At 34.6% G+C, this 22,107-nt stretch overlaps 1 protein-coding gene across 14 annotated transcripts in view; it reads right to left on the bottom strand.

Moving 5' to 3' along the window:
• Positions 1–22,107, bottom strand: part of DLG2 (discs large MAGUK scaffold protein 2) — a 1,739,579-nt gene that overhangs the window by 420,342 nt on the left and 1,297,130 nt on the right. For all 14 annotated transcript variants that reach the window (XM_045557224.1, XM_045557232.1, XM_045557228.1 and 11 more), the window contains 2 exons: positions 16,972–17,116; positions 14,523–14,661 (listed from right to left, as the gene is read on the bottom strand). In XM_045557224.1, coding sequence (XP_045413180.1) covers positions 14,523–14,661; positions 16,972–17,116 — 284 coding nt within the window. The remainder of the gene's footprint in view (positions 1–14,522; positions 14,662–16,971; positions 17,117–22,107) is intronic.

Below are 22,107 nucleotides of genomic sequence, written 5' to 3'. Positions count from 1 at the left end.
TGATTTTATCTGATGTGATAATGGCTACACCTGCTTTCTTTTGGTTTCCATTTGCATGGAATATTGTTTTTCATCCCTTCCCCTTAAGTCTGAATGAGTCCTTGTGGGTTAGATGTATGTCTTGGAGACAGCAGATACTTGGCTTGTATTTTTGTATCCATTCAGCCACCCTATGCCTCTTGAGTGGGGAATTCAAACCATTCATGTTGATTGATAGAATTGACATGTGGGATTCTGTTCTGTTCGTCCTGTTGGATAGTATGTTATTGCTTTGTTTTCCCAATCACAGCTAAGTCAGATACTAGGTCACAACATTGTTAAAGCATCATAATAAAAAAAAGATGCAGGGAAAAGTAATGATTTAAACATCAAAGAGTCAGAGGGTTTCATAGAATACTGTGGTCTGCTCTGGATACCTGGGTGCCACAGGGAGGAATACAGAATATAGAGTTTGGAGCAAAGTCATCTCATAATCTCTTTTGTCTCTCATGAAATATTCTATAAAATCTACATGATTTGCCTGAGCTCTGGAATTGGGTTTTTTAGATGGTAAGGTATAGGAGGGAAGTGGTTGAATACAAGGTTATTGCAGAGATTCCCATGATTTCTCAGTCACTGTGGTCACATATATCATCATATTTAATTATCACAGCAACAAACTTCCACAGTAGATATTATCTATAGTTTTTGCATAATGAAACTGAGGCTCAGAGAGGATAGGTGACACAGATGAGGGAGTGGTCATAATGTGATTTGAATGTAGATCTCTTTGCCTCTAACATTTATTATGCAATACTTCACTGAAGCAAATTAAATGGGGAAATGTAAACCAAAATAAGAATCACCAACAGTGTATGTGGTACTTGTGTGCATTGTTGAATCTCTGTGTATGTGAGGCATCTAGACTGCTGGGTTCTCATGAGGAGCAGGAAGTTACAACAGATCCAAGGCAGTCAGGTGGCAGCCTAAAATGAGCATGGAAGCTGGATCAGAATTCTTAATCCATCTTTCCACAGCCTCTACTTTGCTGCCTTTGGTGTGTCTGATATGTTCACCAGATGATCAATGCCTGATCCTGCCATAAAGATATTGTATGTTCTGCTATAAGGTGGTGGCTATGTGCTAAAGGAAGTCTGAAGTGTCTAAGAGTCCTTTACAAAAACAGTTGTTTCAATGGGAAGAAGGGGATTACAGAGGAAAGCATTTCTGACTTATGCTAGCATAAACTGCTTTTTCCCATGCAATTTAGATAATAAAGGGGGGGATGGGCAATTTATTGAAATATAATGTGTGTTTTGAACTGGCTATTCTTCTTCCTACCCAAGTTTCAAAAAGATAAACAGACCTTTATATTCCCTTGCCTCACTGGAGATTTGTAATATAGGAGAGAAAGCAGAATTTTCCCAAAGATATCTCTCTTCCACGTTCTTATTCTTCAAACATATGATCTCCTAAAGGATTTACGCTCAGAGAGGACTCTGAGAGAAGAGGCAGGCAAGATAGAGTCTATTATAATATATAATTGGATTTATAAGAAATAAAGTTCTATTAAATATGTGTTTATAGAGTAAAATTTATGCCTGCTACAAGTGTTTTTAAATAGCTGTTGCTTTTAATTATAAAATCCAAACACCACTGAACAAATTCTGTGTTTGGTAACTCTTGCTCAGGAGCTATGCCTTTCTTTGTACATTATTACTCGTACTATTAGTGGTTTAGGGTCATCCACCGTTTTAAAGAAAATTTATCCTGGGGGAGAAATGTCTGTCCATGTTTTCTCCTAATGTGCTCCATTTTGCTTTTACTTCTGGTAATATAATTTTCAGAGGCCAAAGACATAATGGGTTTAAGTCAGTAGTTCCCAAATCTACCTGTGCATCAGTATCACTCGTAGAGGTGTTAGTTCTGTTTCTGTTACTAATGTTTCATCCCCAACTCTGGACATCCAGATTCTGTAGATCTAGCATGGGGTTAAGGACTCTATGTTTAAAAAGATTTAATAGGCTATCAGAGTTGCAAACCACAATTTTAGACAGTAGACCTGCTCTTTTTGAGAAAGATATAAACTAGTCATTTGAGTGGCATTAACTCTTTCAGTACTACATAAAACAAATTATTGCCCACAAATTTTCTGACTTGATAATATTCAGCAGAGAAATGTTAATATTTATAGAGTGTATATATTAAGTTCTTTTACCAAGGGAAGGTAAAAAAATAGTGCCTTTTATTATTTCACCAGTGATTATATATATTATCTATCTATATATATCTTTTTTTCTTTTAAAATTTTTGGTAAGCAGAATTTAACCAAATATTGCTCTCTAAGCTACAGAAGACAGTGGTTCTGGGATTGATCCTACTTTGTTTTAGTCAGATTGACCACATTCTCACTGTGAGCTCCATACTCAGTTGCAACTCCCACATAGCTTCCCTTTATTCTCACTGATTTTAATTCAACATAGTATTAATAGAGTTACTTTCAGCATTATATAGATTTGGATATATACTGTATGTGAAACTTTGTCTAACTATATATGGTCCAATCTAATATTATGCAGTGAAGCCATGGAATTAATGCTACCTCTGGGAACTAGGACACATCATTATAGGTATTGTTATGCATATACTAATACTTAATTTCTGTGTTTAAATCATGAAGGTATGAAAAAATGAACATTGCATTTATTTTAAAAAGTTTATGATGCTGCATAGTAAATTTCAATATTTGGCAAATATATATATTTGTGCTTACTTCACATTTTATGATTTTTTAAAGTTTTTTAATTAAAAATCATTTTCTTTAATACAGAGACTTATGTTGCTGTATAACTTTTATAATTAGGCCTGGTTTTGAATAGATTCTTCCTGATTAACATCAATACAGGTTGTTAAATGACATTGAAATATAGAGGAAACATCACTAAATCAATATGAAGTAACAAAAATCTACCCTTAAATGCAGGTGTAAATCTGTATTTGGCTAGTTAGAAGAGTATTTCTCCTGTATTCACTTCCAAAACTCACTCCACCATATCCAATCAACTCTGCTGTCATCCCACCTGCAACTAGTCCTATAATCACTATGATGCCCTGGGCTAGAAGTCAAGGCTATTAATAATAATGGCTAACCTAAATGTAGCCCATTTTGTGCCAGGCTTTGTTCAAAGTGTTTTCTATGTATTAATTCATTTACTCCTAATCATAAGCCATGGTATAGGCATGGATGGGGAAACTGAGGCACAAGAGGTTACATAACTCATCCAAAGTCTAGTAAATGGTGAACCCAGAGTCTTCTGACTCCAAAATCTGTGCTCTTAAACAAGATCCTATCCTATTTCTGGATTCTGGGTTCTGGATTTTCTGCTTACTTTCTAACTGTTATAGAGGAAGTTATTAGACTCTATCATCTTAGATTCCCAATCTGTAAAATAGATATAACAGCATCTCTCTGTCTATTTTGTATGGAGTCATAAGAATTAAAATGAGAACTAGGAAAGTAGATGTGAAGTACTAAATAGCTATAAATGTTTTCTAATACTATTATAAATTCAGAGCTAGGCCTCACAAAAGTGGCTTTGAAATCTTTGGCTATCACGTTTATTTCAACTATTTCATTTGCCTTCAATCCCTGTCTCAAGGCGGTAAATGAGACTTTAGAAAAAGACTAGGGCAAAACAAAAATAAACTGGCAGGATACAGCAGGTCAGTGGACAAAATTTCCATTAAGAAGCAGCCTACATGAGAAAGGACTCACATAGTTCTACTTGAAGGTCAACTCTATTAAAAAAAAAATCCAAAATGGGATTTGATATTTAAATGTTTACACACAGGGAAATTAAACCCACAACCAAGGCTAAGTTCTTTCAGTAAATGTTCATTACGGAAGCCATATGGGGTCTGGGGTAATGGCCAGAATAACAGGCATTACAGACTGACCCCCTACCTGGCACTGCACCAAAGTTGATTGCTTCCCCTGAACAGGTTATAAATGTTTCCAGGAGGAGGCAATCACATAAAACTTTTGTTCTACCTTTCTGGATAAAAGAAAAACCAAAGACTAATTTGAAGCATAGTAAAGATTCTAGAAATCTTAAAGCTAATAATGCTATCTATGTGGTACAGCAAAACAAAAACAAAAACAAAAATAAACAAACAACAAAAAAACAAAGCCCCTCCAGACTCTGGATTTGGTTTGAATCTTGATCCTGTTTTATTAGTATATCAACTAAATGACCTTTAATAGCATCGTAAAGGATATGAATTTTGGAGCCCCACTGTCCGTTTAGACACCAGCTTTGCTAATTACTAGCTATGTGGGCAAGTACTTAACTGCTCTGTGCCTAAGTTTCCTCATCTGTAAAATGGAGATAAAAATAGGATTTACCTCATGGAATGATGAGAAGGTTAATGAGTTTATATTTATGGAATGTCTAACACATAGGTAAAACTATATAAATATTTATCATTAATAATCTTTCTTTATTCTTCCTCATGCATAAAGAATAACAATACATATCTCAAAGATTAAGTGAGATATTTTACAGAAAATGCTTAGCATTGACTGGCACATAGTAGAAATTCAGTAAATGGTAAAAATTATTAATATTAGTTCAAAATGTATTTTTCACATTTTTTTTTCTAATTTGTTGCCCATATGGGCTCCGGTGGTGATTAGAAATAACTTAGAAGACAGTATTGAAACATTGTTTTACTTTAATGGGTTGAGAAGCACTGTTAAAATCAAGTAAGCTAACTGAGATTGTAGATTAAATGTGCTAACATATGAAAGCCATCCAGCACCAAGCAGGTCTCAATAAATGGTATTCCATTCCCTTCCCTGTGCCCTTTAAGAGTCAATAAAATGTTGCATGGGATAACTCCACAAAGAGGTAAATCTAATGATCCTTTTCCCACCTTACTGCCCTTTTCTTGGATTAATGGCTTTTTAGATTATCTGTAAGATCAAACAAGAATTGGTGCCCCTATAAGAAAAAGGAGGAAGCAATTTAACATATGTTGAGTGCCAATTATTTGCTTTCATATGGTATTTCTATTCTTCAACATCATCCTGCAAGCTAAGTTATTACCTCTCATTACAGATGAAGAAATAGAGATACATGGCCCAAGGTCACAGGACCATTTAGTTGTAGAGCCGTTTTTTTTTTACTCTTAGTAAATTTCAAGTATATAATATAGTATTATTAATTACAGTCACCATGTTGTTTATTATAACATTTACTCATCCTACATAATTGAAACTTTGTATCTTTTGATCAACATCTCCCATTTCCTCTTTGATTGCACAGTCTTGATACATGCCTAGGTATATCCAGTCCCCAAAGTCATGCTACTTCCTTCCACTTACCGCACTGCCACCAAAGAAATGAATATCAGAGTGAAAACATTGGGATTAAAAAAAAAGAACTACACCATATTATGGGCAGGGCTTTCAATAATGGACCTTTAAAATGAATTAGAATAAATTATCACGATTTTTATAAATTATAATTTAGAGACTAATTCCCAGGTGTTAAGCCTACTCTACTTATCTCTTATGTTCTATATGGCCAGTGCATTTTATATAATATTCAATCTCTTGTAGGTTCTGTCACTTACCAGCTGAATCAACTGTGGCTTAGTCAATGTCGATTACCTCATGTGTAAAAGCAGATAATTATAACTGCCTCCTGGAATTACTATACAAAGTAAACAATGTATATAAAACCACTTTGTGTACTGTAAGGTATTATACAAATATCAGTTATTACTATTGCCATAATTCTTATAAATTCTAAGAGGTATTTAAGTAACATCTTTTCATAACTGAGGATGTTCTGGTCCTGAATATTGTTTGTAAAAAATACAAGCAAATGGCTTAGGCCAGAAGATAAAAAGAACTTCTGCCTAAGTATCCTTGTGTGTGGGTTTTACAATATTGCCTCCTCTTATATCCTGGACCCTGTTGAAGCTGTCACAAGAAAACTCATAGATTTTACTGGCTAATTCCTATTATTCTTTCCAGTCTCAGTCATCCCCTATAAGAAGCTATCCCTGACTCACCAGGCTGGATTGGATACCTTTTCTGGGCTCTGTATAGCTTTTGGTACTGTTCTCTGACACAACATGTATCACCTCTATTATATTTTTGGGTTTACTTGCCTGCCTTTCTATGCTGTTCACTTTCCTGTCTCCTTGAGGATATCAAACACTGGCAAATATTTGTTAAATGAATCAAAGGATGGAAAAATGAAAGAATGGATGAAATGAGAGATTAATAAAACAAATGAACAAAAGTGGAGGGAAAAAGGAGAGAGAGAAAATATGAAAATTAAATATAAATTAAAAGTAACCATTTAAATGAGATATAGTATTAAGACAAGCATTCCCAAATACAGCTGATGGGAGTGTAAACTAAGACAAAAAAACTGAGACAAAAAAATTCAAGAAATCAATCTGACAGCAATATCAACAATCTTTTAAATGTTCATAAAATTCCATTATATCCAGTACCTAAATATTTGCCGAGTATTTTGTATGTTCCAGGCATTCTTCTCTGTGCTGGGGTTAACCAACATACAAAACAGACAACTCTCTATTCTCATAGAGCTTACAGTCTAGTGTAGAAAGATAGACAATAAACAAATTCAAATAAAAAAACGTGTCAGGTAGGAATAAATACTAGGGAGAAAAAAAACAGGATAAAGGACCAAAGAGTGACCATGGATGGGTGTTAAGGATGATAAGGACTAGAGTGTGAGATGGCCTCTGTGATAAGATGGCTTTTGACCAGAGAGCTGAAGCAAGAGAAGAAGCAAAGCACGTGAACAGGTGGACATGTGAGGGAAAAATGTTCCAGGGAGAAGGAGTCATAAGTGTAAACTTCTTGAAGTGAAACATGCCTACTGTGTTCAAGTAACAAGGAAGTCTGAGTATCAATGAAGGGAGTGGTGGGAAATGAGGTCAGAGTGGTCAGCTAGAGCCAAATTATGGAGGGTCTTATAAGTAAGGGGTTTGGATTTCACTCCTGGTGACATGATCTGATTTACTATTCAAGATAGTAATGCATTGTGTGGCATAAATCGCAAAGGCAGAAACAGGGAAACTGTTTAGGAGGCTACTGCAATCATCAAATGATAGACCATGTGGATTGGACTGGTATACTGTTAGTGGAGCAGTGGCTCATTGTGCATGTATTTTGAAGGTAAAGCCCACAGAATTTGCTGATGGACTAGATAAGGGATATGAAAGGAAAAAAAGTGAAAAGGTTAATCTCAGGGTTTGTGGCCTGAGCAACAGCGGAGTGGAACTGTCATTTACTAAGAAGATGACTATAGAAGGGCAGGTTGGAAATAAACATCAAGAGTTTGAGCTCAAAGAAAAATATACCAAATGATTAGATCTCTATGGTTGTATAAATAGTAATTTTTATTAGCTTTTTTATATTTTTATTTTATGAGTTTTATACAAATTCATGTTACTTTTATAATTAGAGAAAATAATAAAGTGAGATAAAAAATAAAACATTGAAAGAAAACAATTAAGGAGGAATATAAAGTAGATTGATAGGTAATAAAAAGAAAATGGATATAGAGATAAAGATTGAGAAAATATCTGGGAAAAACATACAAAGGCAGTATTTTAAAAATTCATTTTTACTCAGACATAGTTTTCTCCATTATCTATATTAATGAAATTATCTAGAAGCAGAAAGTGAAAGATGCAACCCAAAACTTAGGAAATTTACAAGTTGATGGTATAGTAAGAATATAAGTCTTTGGAATACAATGATTGTATCTCCAAAATTTCTTATATTTTATTAAGGCAATCATTAATATTAATATAGTAACTTCACCCACAACAGCTAATGGTATAGGAGATGGTAGGAAGTCAATTAGGGATTGCAATGCTGCCAGGGATAATTGCCAAAGTATACATCTACATGTGGGCAGTTAGGAATTAGCTATCTTCTTACCTTCTATTACTACTTTATTGATGTATGAATGTGAATGTAAACTCCTAGAAGAGACCATATCTACTCTCTTGAGTCATAGTACACACCCTGTTTCAGTGTCGTACAGATAAAGCCAGAAATAAGCTGTACATTGTGTTGATGATAGCAGTTAACTCATAATGTAAGGGGTTAGGGATCAACTGATGGTTCATGGCTTCTGTGGTGGTCCCTCCAAAATTATCCACGACTCATCATCAATCTTTTTTTATTGCATCAATGAACCATGAATGCCAAGGATGAACTCATTCTACTGAGATATAATGCAGCACTGATCAAATAACTATTTACGTTAGCATTGCATTGTTGCACATACAGCAACAATAGCTATAGATGTGCAGTAACCATTTTCCATAAAATTATAGGGCATAGTATTTTGTGTTTATGTCTAGTTCATTCATGAGGTACATAGGAAATGATACATATCTACATGAGACAGTTTTAAAATTCCCATTATTGTTTCATTTTTGCTAGCATTAAATTTATTTCTCTTACAGCAAACAGCAGCTTAACATGTTTTGTAATACATATTTGGATGACCCCCTTTAATTAAGATTTGTCAACTTCTACATTAGCGTACCCGCTTTCTCTGCTTCTAACAGGATAGCTCTATCCATCATGCCTCGTGGTTTATGTAAGCAAAGCTAAACGGTTATGTGGAGCCACCATCCATAAGGAGAAAACTGCCCTTGAGGGTTCTACTTAATGGTTTATCCTCCATCTGCTCACTAGTTTTGCCCCACTCCCCCTTTTCCATTACTATACTTTGCTTCAAAAGATACATTATAGTACTAGTCTCTGTGTTAGAGAAATCAGGCATGTAGCACAGAGCAAAACAAATAACTCAGAGACATTTGCTCATGAATCTTTAATTTGGTTTAGTTTTAGAATGAACTTTATAAAGGCTATGAGGAGTCTGATGCCATGCTTTGAAGAACTTTTTAAAGGAAAAGCTACATGGTGTTAGTTACTAAGAGTTACTATAAATAAAAAAGACCAAAATCAAAATCAACAAATTATCCACAGGACAATTGTATTTTAGCCAGAGAGGACAACCTCATAGACTAATTTATACCATATTTGGTTCCACTAAATTCTCTATTAGATTGTCAATGCAGGTGATGCTAGATATTCATTATAGTCATGAAAATAATGATTCTCAAACAGCATTCAGACTATATGACTTTCTGTAATAAAATGTCCTAATATGCTATGCAAGATAAATAACTTAAAAAATGTATACATAGTTTACAACACATTTGAGTAGCTGCATAATGTTGTTGGCTAAATTTCCATAAATAATTGGAGGATGTTTTCCAAAAAATGATTTTATTTGTATAAAAGTTTATCTTAAAATCTTTGTTTTCCAATAGTATTTAATAACAGCTAACATTTATCAGGTGCTTACTTTTTTCTAAGCAGTTACATGTATTGATAATTGAGTTTATTGTTACAGTGAGCCATGAGGTGGAAAGTATTATTCTACTCCTTTTATAAATGAGAAAACTACGGCAAAGGGCAGTTGTATAACTTACCCAAGATCACACAGGTAGGAAGTGGTGCAATTCAAACCTGAGCAGGGTGGTCCAGGATCCCTGCACCTAATCATTCTGTTGTACTGATCACAATGCTAAAGCAGGGTTAGTTGTCTGCTTAGGGTACTCCCAGCTCCTTTCCATTATATGTGATTAAAGTTACATAAGAAAAGATTTCTTTCCTGTGTTAGAAGGAGAAACTTACAGTTTACCCAGGAATGGGTTCAAGTCATTAAATGTAAGTTTAAAAGAAGAGAGGCTAGAATATGCCCATACTTTACTCTGATGGTTTTGTTTGATCCTTTGAGAGCTTATTTCTAATGGAGACCATTTTGTTTCTATAAAACAAAATTAATTTAGGTCAGTGCTTCTCAAACTTGGGTACTCATAGGCACTTTGGAGTTTGTGTTATTTGCCAGGGACTATGAATATCCCAAGAAAACCTTTCTGGTATGTCAATTTCACTTTCAGATTTTTAAATAAAAACAATTTAGTTTGTAATCAAAATATTTTTACATTAAAGCAAGCAAGAATATTCTCCAAGCTTTTGTAATAAAATACAAGATTTTGTCTGTTTTATCTTTGGGCAGAAAGCCTCATATTCTACCTCAGATCCTGCAGTGAACAAGTTCATTTTCCAAGACCTAAAGGCATGTGGGCAGATACTTGAGAAATAATGGTCTAGCCTCTAACCAGTTCTGATCCACAAAGTTAGACACTAAGGGAGAAGGCTCTGCAATTATTTATGGCTCTTTCACCTCTATGGTCTGTAATTCCTGAGCCTAAAACCATCTGAGCATCATTGTAACAGCTTTGTTTTTCAAAAATTGAAACCTTTTTTTTTTGTGCTCCCTTTCTCTAAATCAATGGAAAGACAAAATTTCCCAGTTTATGCAGGTGCACATTTTTTTTAAATAGTAAGAAAGAGATAAAGAAAAATCCAGCTAAGTCATCGTAACATTATTCTAATCAAAATTGCTTTAACAATTCTTACTATATATGTATAACAAAAGTGAATATAAATCAGGAAAATAGAGAAATACTTCTTACAACAGATTAAGATACGAGCATGTGAAACAAAAGGCTTCTAATTTGATGTGAGTTTATAGGTTGTCGGAAAGTTCACATTACACAGAAATGATTCCCTACTGGTCCAAGTCCCATTATTAGATATTTATTCTCTTGATTTACTATTTTAGAAAACTACAAATTAGGTCTCAAATATAAGCTACTGTATGAACTTAAGATAATAAATGTATAGAGCCTTCTAAAAATGACAAATAACATTCATACATATTATATTAAAACCTCACAATTTTTTGAGGAAACTAGAAGACCCTTCATACCACATCTACAGGTGAGAAAATCAAGACTCACAGAGATTAAATGGTTTGTTCACAGTCTTCTAGGTAGTAAGCGGTAAGACAAGGATTACAAATAAGGATGTGAGGATAAGGCCTTCCATGACTGACTTGAATTCAAATTTCGATTCTGCTATTTGTTTGCAATGATATGAAGCAATTACTTAACCTCTTTGAGCATTTTTATTTGTAAAAATAAAAAATAAGAATATCATACAAATAACATAGGGGCAATAATATATATTAAAGCACTTAGTGTTAATGGTGTATTGTAGTGATCCTTTTGTTTTTATTACTCTATGTATTTTTAATCTTACAGCTAGAGTGCATATGAAAGCAAGGATAGGAACATAAAGATGACTTAAAGGCAGGCATCATTTTTCTTTATGAGTCTTATATTCCAAACTCTAATATTTGGTTTCATTTTATCTTATTTCACATTCTTCCATGAGTCTGCACAATCTATCCCCTTACCACAAATGCCCTTCCTGATCTATTGACTCTCTGACCAGTGCCTGCACAGTTTTCAAGTTTAAACTCAAGAGTCATTTCCTTTTTAAAACTTTCTTTGATGCCATAGGCTGTTTCTGTAGCACTCATGTAAAACTCCTACTCATTTATGAATGTATCCTAAGTGCCTTCTGTGGTGGTAAGAAACTCTGCTAGGGCTACATGAGAGTGCTTCATAGAACTGACTCTAGTTCCGTTTGTTTCTGTTGGTAGCTCCCAGACTGTTGGATTTTATAGACCTTTAATCTTAAGAAAATAAGGACTTATATAAAGTTGCCAACTTCTTATTTTCTAACTAAGGACAAAATTAATAACTGCTATTTACTATCACAAGTATTTTACTAAAGAAAGGACATTTTGGCACCAAAACCTATACATGCAAGATTTTGAAAAGTTAATAAATTTAGGCTTTGTGGAAAACTTCATGGAGGGGTGGGGTCTGCATCATCAGGGAACAGGCATTGGGGAATCCACTGGTTTACATATATTTTTGCCCCATTTGATAGTTCCTAGATGCTATTTCTTATTCAATTGTGCATTTCCAGTGCAGTGCCCACTGTCTGGTAGGAAGTATTCAAACAGTATTTATGAATGAGGCAATGAATCTGCCTCTGAGCAAATACCTCTGATAATGAGACCCACGGTGATACCTACAGCACTGAGCGCCTATGAGAGGACATCAGCAATGGTGAGAGAGTGCGGGGGGGTGTATGTGTGTGAACTGATATAATTTTCTTCACAAGTTTGCCGGGCATCAACTATTCAGAAGATTTTATACAGAGTTGTTAGTGAGATTGTACTGTAGCGCAATAGGGAGGAGGCAGGGGCAGGAAGTAAGATATTGAAGTGTATCACTGCAGAAAGCAATGGACTCTTTTCCTGGGACACCATCTGTAAAAACATTTCATGTGACATCTGAAGTAGATTGAGCATTATAGTAAGTATAGCTACTGTAAATAGATAACGTTCATTGAATATTTATTATGTGCCAGGCACTGTTCTAAGTTATTTGCATTCATTATCTCATTTAATCATTACAACAATCTATTGAGATAGATTCAATTACTATTCCCTTATACAGATGAGAAAACTGAGGCTTGCAGAGGTTACATGATTTTCCCAGGGTTACACAGCCAGTGGTAGAGGTAGGTCTCAACTCTGGTCTAGTTGTCTTTAGAGCTCACCAAAACTCTCAGGTCCCTTTCTAGCCACATATTTCTATGATGAACAGTTTTATATGACTTGGATTTCATTTTAAAAATAAAGAGAAAATTAAAATGTTTCTTTTAAGCTAGGATTTTAAAGCTGTCAGGGCACTCAATTTTTCTACATAAAAGCCATGTGACCATAAACTAGTCCTTAACCTCTTTGAACTTCAATTTCCACATCTCTAAAATGGGGATGAATGAGGAGGATTAAATGGATAGTGTATATAAAACAGCTAGCAAAGGGCCTGGATTATGAAGGGGCTTTAATAAACATAAATTCACTAAGGGCTTAGTAAGATAAAATGACATTTTCAAATTAAAATCATATCAAACATTAGTAATAGGATGAAAGCAAATAGATCATTGCTCTCTCTGGTGGATAAAGGTGCCTGTATTTACAGAATTCTTTAGAGAGCCATGCGGATTATCTTTGCCGCAGCCCTCATTTTAATTAAGAGCACAGAGATCAGACATTTCAGCATAGGAAGAAGTTTATATTTGATTTGCACCACAGATGCACATTTTCAGCATCTAAACATTCCATTCCTTGGCTAAAGATATAACAAGCTACTTCAGCAAACCTGATATTGCAAAATAAATGGAAAATGCTTAATCATTTAAAAAGATATACCAAAGAACGAAATGGCCAAAGCATGCACATATACCAGTGAAGAAAGTTAACCAGGAGGAAGTTTCCTCTACTTTTTAAAAGGCTGACAAATGGCTTTAATTAGACAGGCAGGACATAAAATCAAAACAGTCCATCTCTATAATTTTTTATACACAAACACATATTGAAATAAAGTATACATGTCTATATGTAATCTTATTTTTGATAAAGGTATTGTTCATGAAGGAAATCAAGTTGCAGAATGTGTAAAATATGAATTTATTTTGGGAAAACAAAGTCAAGGCCTACCTGTATCTGAATATACATTTGTATATGTTTGTATGAACATGGAGAAGGAATGAAAGGTTCGTGCCAGGCTGATATATTAGGTACCACAAGACAGGTCACTCTAGTGGAAGTCTGGGGGACATTTTTGTTTCTTCATCATCATTTTGTTTCTTTGCCAAATGTAATGAACATATATTATTTTGAAATAATAAAATTTAAAGTTAAAAAGAAAAAAAGTACATTTCTTCTTATTCATCTACCCATTCATTCATTAATTTATTCGTCATCTAATATTGTTTGAATCCTTACTGACGACCTTTTAAGTTGGTCTTCTCTATCAACTATCTGATATGACTTTTTCAGAGCAGTGTTTGCTAAATTTGGTTTTTCTTGTGGGTAGCAATATGATTCTGTGTTCTGTCCTAAAATCCTGCCCTGTTCCCCTTTGGAATTAACAGAACATATTAAATTCAAACAATTTGGAGTTAACTTCACTCCTTTCCTTTCCACTATAGTTATTGTACTAGAGGGAATGCTGATTGGCTACCAACTTCCATTGAACTGTGGGTGGCCATTGGTGGCAAGACATGGAATTTCAAGTCAAAAGATTAGAGTTTCACTCTTGACTTCCACTAACCAGATATTAATATTGGGATGTCACTTCCTTCCTTTTGAACCTCCACGCTATATTCTCTTAGCAATAATACCTATCTTGCAGTATGGCTGTAAAGCTCAAATGGAAAATCTTAATACATTGCAAAGTGATGCTTAAGCGATGAAAGACTATTTCTCCACAAAGAATTTGTGATTTTGCTTCCTAACAGAGGACAATGACACATGTTCACAATTATTTGCAGATTTCCACTTGAGGCAAGACTATAGTAAGGTTGAATGGCACTTGGAAGATTTAATTTGTCCCCAAAATAACAGCTGACATGTTAGGCAAGTATGATTTCTTCCTGGTAATAAGCCAAACCCAATTAACCAACAACCATATCTGACCTTGTGTAGTCGTCTTCAACAAGCATGTGCTTTGGAATTGGTGAGTACCTTCCTGGAGAGATGGGCGGCAGGGAGGTTTTGTATTCTAAAGTGCCATTGTTGCCAGAGAGTAGATGGTTTTCCATTGGTGGAGAATAAGCTAAGGGTGGAGGGAAAAAAAGAAAAGAAACTTGTTATATGGGTAATTCAGTACGTCATGCTATACTTCAGAGAATGTGGTAAAAATAGAAAGGTTCTACACGCCAAGGATTTTCTTGTCCTCCAAGAGTGGGGAGTTGCTGTTTATTTGCATTTAATATATACAAGAACATAGTGACCTTTAGGATGAGAAAGAAGTAATAACAGTTAAATCTTTCATCCCAGTAAGTATAATTAGGTGAAGAGAAGAATTGCAGGAGAGATCCAGCACACACATTTTCAGAACAATGATTAATTTTCTATTAAAATAAAATGTTAGCTTTCTAATTGTAGAGCTCACATTCTCTTCACATAATTAATATCCATCATCAAAATCAAAAGGCTCCTAAGAAGTAGGCTCTTGTATGAGATTTTCTCCCAAAATATGCTGTATTCTCATCCCAGAAAGGCCAAGAACTCTGGCTTTTCTTTTCCATTCCTCCTCTCTAATTTATCTTCCTTTTAGGTGATAACTGGATCTGGTCTTCTCTCTCTCTACTCAAATCTATTTTACACATTGGAATGAAGTAAACCCTCCTGAAATTTCACTCTGATCATGCTGTTCTCTCACTTACTCTCCATTGCCACTATGTATTGAATACAGTATAAAATCTCTTCTTTGCCATTCTTAAAAAGTTGATCCATTTTAGTATCTCCCTAAGACAGATCCTATGGTCCTCAAACACAGCCTATGCTTTGTGACACCCATATCTTTGTTCTACTATACCAACTGCCTATAATTTATGTCTCCTACCCTATGTCACAGGATGAAATCTCACCCATTTTTCAAGATACAGTTCAAATGCCACCCTATGCATAAAGATTTTTCTGATCATCCAAATACAGATGATATATCTTCTTCCTTTGAATCCCCAAAGAACATTTATTTTTACATCTCCCATATCATATACATACCTTGTATTCTGCCAAATATTGCTATTTATATATCTGAATTAGCCTTCCTGCCAACCACACTCTTTGAAGGCCATGGTTGTATCTCCTCTGCATCCCACATCTTACTTTACAAGGTATCTTGCACATACTGAAGTTACTTAATACATATTTCTTGAATTGATTGGGCAGTTTTGTTTTCTCCCTTTTCTCTCTTTGACATTGACCTTACATGCCTTTCATAAAGTGGCTCACAGATTCTCAAGGCTGACTTTTCTAAATTCCTCCAGTTTGAAAAATTCTGAAGGTTAAAACTCTTTCATATCCTATGGTGAGGCTGATCTCAGCTTACTGCTTGCTTGAAAAAAAAAGAGATATATATTGGGGGCAAGTTGTTTTAGAATCATCATAAAGAAAAGCAATAGCTAATGTAATGGGTGGGTAACAAAATTATTCAACCCTTACATTTCTCTCAAGAGAAGCATCTACATCTAAGAAAGGTTATACAACTTGCTTAAGACCATAGTACTAATTAACAGCAAATCCTAAAGACATTCTAAGTTCCCAGTCTCATAATTGGACTTTCAAAATTTCAGAATGAGCAAGCTTACTGATGTTAAAAAAACTATCCCTTAAATTTACATAAAAAAGTGAAATGTTTCTAAATCTAGTCCTCCCAAACAAAATCTATCCACTAGGTTGTTGTTGTTCTATTAATAAGAGGAGAAAACATGGGGCTTATGCAGCAGTGGACTTTGTGGGGACCCCAACACAGTGTCTCAGTTAATTGTTAGTTGTTGCCGCCAAAGCCCCCATGTCCAGCTCACCTCTACTGCCATAGTGACTGATAATTTTCTCTGTTTTCCTTGCCAATATAACAAATTCAAGTAAAGGTAAAAGCTATGATAGTGATTGAGGATCATGATTTCACCATTCAAGTGCAAGACCTCCTCCCCCATGAAAAAGTATGAAGCTATCTCTGGCCTACTTTGCCAGTCTCTTTTTTCCACTCTACTATTAATACTACATAGAGCTGAACTAGGAAGAGAGATTTTATGGCATGAAAGCTATCATGCTTTAAGTGATTGAGAAATAGCCTTTAAAAATGTATTATTATTTTAATCACACTGTCCACTACATATACCATGAAGCCTTTCCATAATGGTAGACCTGGAAACTCATCAGGATGTCCCACTTTTAAAACCCTAGGTAAGAGCCTACAAGGCAACATGGGCGTGAAGTGCAGGATACTCTCTCTGATGTATTTCTACAAGTTAACATGAGGGATGGTGCAAGTAGAAGACTTTGCCGACAATTTTATAAAATTCCAATTTTGCAGACCTGGCATGCTATTCAAAGATGACACTAGTGTGGTACTTACAATGAGTAATATCAGGTGGACCATAAGGATCAGTCATATAAATGGTGGTGGGTTTGCCAACTTTTAGATAAACTACATCTGATGTGTTCTTCAATATTGCTACTGCCTCTTCATGTGTTACTTCTTCTAAACTGTAGTTGTTTACCTGAAATGGGGGAAAAAAATCAATATTAGTGATATACATCTGAAGAGAAATATTCAGGTGAAAAGATATCTGGAATTATGACTTCATTTAAAGATTAAATTTTAATAATCACCGTCTAGTAACTATATCACACTTTGATAGAATAGATGAATGGTATTAGTCAAAGCAGATACAGTACAGTCATTGAGACTAAAAAACAAGGTTGCTACTGCCTTTTTTAAAATGAGAAAGTGGTATCTTATCAGGGAATTCAGAATAAGATTTGTAGAAAAAGGAAATAAACAGTCAAATGTTGTTTTCGTTAAGTTACAGTTTTTGTGATTACAAAAGTAATACATACTCATTGAAGAAAACTAAAAAACAGGAGAAAAGGAAAATTATCTATAATCTCCCTACTTGGGTATATTTAAGTAACTGTGACTCTATTTTACATATTGTTTTGGAACATGCTTTTTAAACCTCGAGTGATTATTTTTGTCTATAACATTAATGTACTTCAACAACATTACTTTTGTTTTCTACAGAGCATTATGTTGCATGGCTACAACATAATAATTTAATTAACCTCTTACTAGTGCATGTTTAGTTTGCTTCTAATTTTTTGCTACTATAATATTACAAGTAATTATTTTCTATATTGTATATAACTTTGATAATTTCTTTGGGATAGATTTATCCATCCAAGTGGAATTGGTGGGCCAAACTATATGAACGTCATTAAGGCTTTTGATACCTAGTCCCAAAGTGCCCTCAGGAAAGACAAACAAATTTACCCTCATACCAGTACTGTATGAGAGCCACATTTCCCTATAGCTTCACCAAACCTGGATTTTCTCACTTTAAAATATTTTCCATCAAGATGTCATTTAACATGAGTCTATTTTCCAAGAAAAGAGTGCTAATGTTGGAACATAGGGCTTTTCAGGTGAGCAAATTCAAGAGTACCCTGTAGCCATCAGCTTTAACAGAAATGCCATTTTCTTTATTGCACAGAAAAGCTTGTAATACAAATGCAATTCTTGTTTCACGGCAGTGGCATTACATGGTGGATCTCTGCAGCACTTCTCTGAAATGATTTTAAGATGATCTCTCCAAAAAGACTTAGTTTCCTCACTTTGAGGAAATGAGAATAAATATTCAGGAAGTATTTTAAATACCTAAGATATTTGTATTTGGCTACTACTTTTCAAAAAGATATATTTCACTGTGTATATTTGAGTTTTACAACATGATATTACATAATACAAATAGTAAAATGGTTACTATAGTAAAGCAAATTAACATAGCCATCATCATGCAGTTACTTTTTTTGTGACAAGAACAGCTAAAATCTACTTATTTAACAAAAATTCCTAATATAATACAATTTTATGTATTATGGTCTTCATGTTATACATTAGATCTCTAACTCCTGACCTCAGCGATCCTCCTGCCTCGGCCTCCTAGAGTGCTAGGATTACAGGCATGAGCCACCACGCCCAGCCTGATCTCTAGACTTGTTCATCGTATATATCTGTCACTTTGTACCCCTTAACCTACATCTCCCTTTTTTCTCCCTCTCCCCACAATCACTGTTTTATTCTATATCTCTGTATATTTTATGTTTTTAAGATTTCATATATAAGTGAGATCATGTAATAGTTTTTTTCTGTGTCTGGCTTATTTCACTTAGTACAACATCCTCCAGGTCCATCCATGTTGTGGCAAATGGCAAGATCTCCTTTTTTAAGGCTGAATAATATTTCAGTGTTTGTGTGTATTTGTGTGTGCATATGAATATATGTACACACATATATATATGCACATTTTCTTTATCCATTCATGCATTGATAGACACATAGATTATTTCCATATCTTGGCTATTGTGAATAATGCTGTGGTGATCATGGCAGCATAGATTTCTTTACAAGGTGGCAATTTCATCACCTCGGAATATGTAACTAGAAGAGATTGCTGGGTCATATGGTAATTCTATTTTTAAATTTTTTAAAAGCCTCCATACTGTTTTCCATAATGGCTGCCCCATCTATGTTCCCTTTAACAGTGTACAAGGGTTCCTTTTTTTCCACACCCTCACCAACATTTGTTATCTCTTATCTTTTTGATAATAGCTATCCTAATGGGTGTGAATTAATATCTCATAGTGGTTTTGATTTGTATTTCTCTGATGATTAGTGATGTTAAGCACATTTTCATAAACCTGTTGGCCATTTTTGTTTCTTTGGAGAAATGTCTGTTCAAGTCCTTTGCCCATTTTTTAATTAGGTTATTCATTTTTCTACTGTTGAGTTGTATAAGTTCTTTACACATTTTAGATATTAACCGATTATTAGATACATGGTTTGCAAATATTTTTTCCAATCCATAGGTTGCTGTTTTACTTTGTTCATTGTTTCCTTTGCTGTGCAGATTTTTAGTTTGATATAGTCCCATTTATTTATTTTTCCTTTTGTAGCCTGAGATTTTGATGTGATATCCAAAAAATTACTGCCAAGTCCAATGTCAAGGAGCCCTTCTCCTATGTTTTCTTCTAGGAGTTTTATGAGTTCAGGTCTTATGTTTAGGCCTTTTATCCATTTGGAGTTGAGTTTTGTGTATGGCGGGAGAATAGGGTCCGATTTCCTTCTTTTGCATATGGAAATCCCATTTTCCCAGTACCGTTTACTAAAGAGACTGTCCTTTCCCCATTGTGTTCTCTTGTTTCCTTTGTCAAAATTAGTTGACCACATATGTTTGGATTTATTTTGGCTACTATTTTTTTAATGGAGCGATGCTTTAGTTACTTTCTGCCAAAATGACGTGGAATTAAAATAAATGAGCCAAGAGCATTGAACTGAATCCCTATGGCACATATTCTCTGTCTTATCTAATTAGCACTCTAGTCATATAATACCATGGAGCACCACTATTTTTTACTATTATTATTTTTGCCCCACATTGTTATGTAAATTTCATGGGCCAGTTATTCCTTGGTAATATAGCCCAGGTTAAAGACTCTGAACTGGAGGAAATTGAATCTGGCTGATGTGTTTGAATGCTGACCACGAGCTCTCCACTACACTGTAAGCATCTCTATTGGTCCTCACATTTCTCTTCTAGATAAGTGGCATTTTCTTAAATCATTTTGTATTTCCAGTGTCTGGCATTTGTTTATTCATTGATCAAATGTTTACTGCATACCTGTTATATGTCAGGCACTTAGGTATTAGAGATATGGTAAATAATAAGAATGATAATCATAATCATTCATAGCAAACACTTATATAGCCCATATTGCATGCCAAACATTATTTTAAAGTGTTTTCTATCTACTAACACAATTAAACCTGCACAACAACTTCTAAGATAGCTATTATAATTACCTTCATTTTATAGATAAGAAAAATGTCTCCAATATGTTAAGAAATTTGATAAAAGTCATCGATCTGATAAGAGGTAGAGGAAGGATTCAAAGCCAGGCACTTGGCTCCAGAGACCATATGCTTTATCACTCAGCAATACTGCTTCTTCCAGATAGACAAACTCCCTGCTCTCATAAAACCCACCTTCTAATAGGATACAGCTGTTTGTAGAATGGATGGATAGAAAAATAGACTCATGGACAGGGAGAATGCAGGGACTACTGGTATGGAGAACAGAATTGATAATGGCAGCTCTTAATAATAGAGAAATAAAAGCAATACTACTAATAATGAGAGCTAATATTTATTTAATATATACGTCATATATTTTGGGAGTACTATGTCACATATGTTGAAATGAATCATGGAGCTTATCTTCACTATAGCTCCATCAGGTAGACTCTAAGAATTAGGCCCATTTTACAGATGAGAAAAATTGGTATTTAAAGAGGTTACCTTGAAACAAAGATATTATTCTGTTTCCAATTGGCAAAGTCATCAGTTGGATCACAAGCCTCCTTAAAATATGAAAATGAGACTGTACTTATGTGCTGGTTCTTTCAAAGTTAGAGCTTAAATCACCCATTCTTTCTCCCTTTAGGGGAACAAGGTCTCCTTCCAAGTTTACATATAAAAGTAACATAAATTCCAAAGTGCTATAAAAGCTTGAGTAATCATTATACTTCTTGCTTAAGCCAGTGGTGACAGTATATTGCATCATCCTCATACACTGACTAGTCAAAAAAATAAATAAATAAAACGGAAAGTAACTTAATATATCTTACTGTCTCTTCACAACCTTTTAATATCATTGATTAATCACTTATTTTAGGGCAGTACCACTTGTGCCTAGATAACAAATATTTACAAGTAATGTTCATATTCAATGGTTTAAAATGTGTAAGGAAGTGGGTCTTTTCTCTAAAAAAAATATCAAGTAAGGCAGTTTTGAATATTGTAACTATGGCCCCCTGAAACATCTATATTGAAAAAAACAGAAGAGAAACACCATTTGGAGATGACAAGTGAATAAAAAAAAAGACCCTGAAGGCTAGAAACTAACTGGATTAGATTATAAACGGCACCAAAGCTCTGTTTCTGACAAGGGCTCATTGTCTCTCTCCCCAGGGTACAGAAGGTACACAGCTCATTAGATTATCAGTGAAAGAGAGATGTGGCTAGTGCTTATTAAATTGAACCTTTTGCTATTTTTAAGGTGGGCAGTGAAATGATCCAGAAAATGTTACCTTCAAGCGCATTTTCAGGGAGTGACTTCGATAACAGACTCTGAGACCACTAGGAAAATCTTTAGACCAGCAAGCCAAAGTTGAAGAAAGGGTAGAGGTGAGAACTGGGGAAAGAGAGGATACTACGAGGGATAATGGTGGTAGTTTAAAACAGTGGAAGTTCAGTCAGTTTCTATTTGGTGACTAAGCATTGAAAAATTTACATAGATTTTAGTCATGGAACAGGCGGTATTCTGATATTGGCAGCAGAATGGAGTGATTAAGAGAAATGCTTCTCAGACTGAGATTTGAGATTTGAGTCCTGGCACTTTGTAGCTGTGTGACTTTGGGAAACATATTTCAC

Source organism: Lemur catta, chromosome 7 (assembly GCF_020740605.2).
Source record: "Lemur catta isolate mLemCat1 chromosome 7, mLemCat1.pri, whole genome shotgun sequence".
Lineage (NCBI taxonomy): Eukaryota > Metazoa > Chordata > Mammalia > Primates > Lemuridae > Lemur > Lemur catta.
Note: the sequence above shows the minus strand (reverse complement) of the source record. Positions and strands in the feature narration are given on the sequence as shown.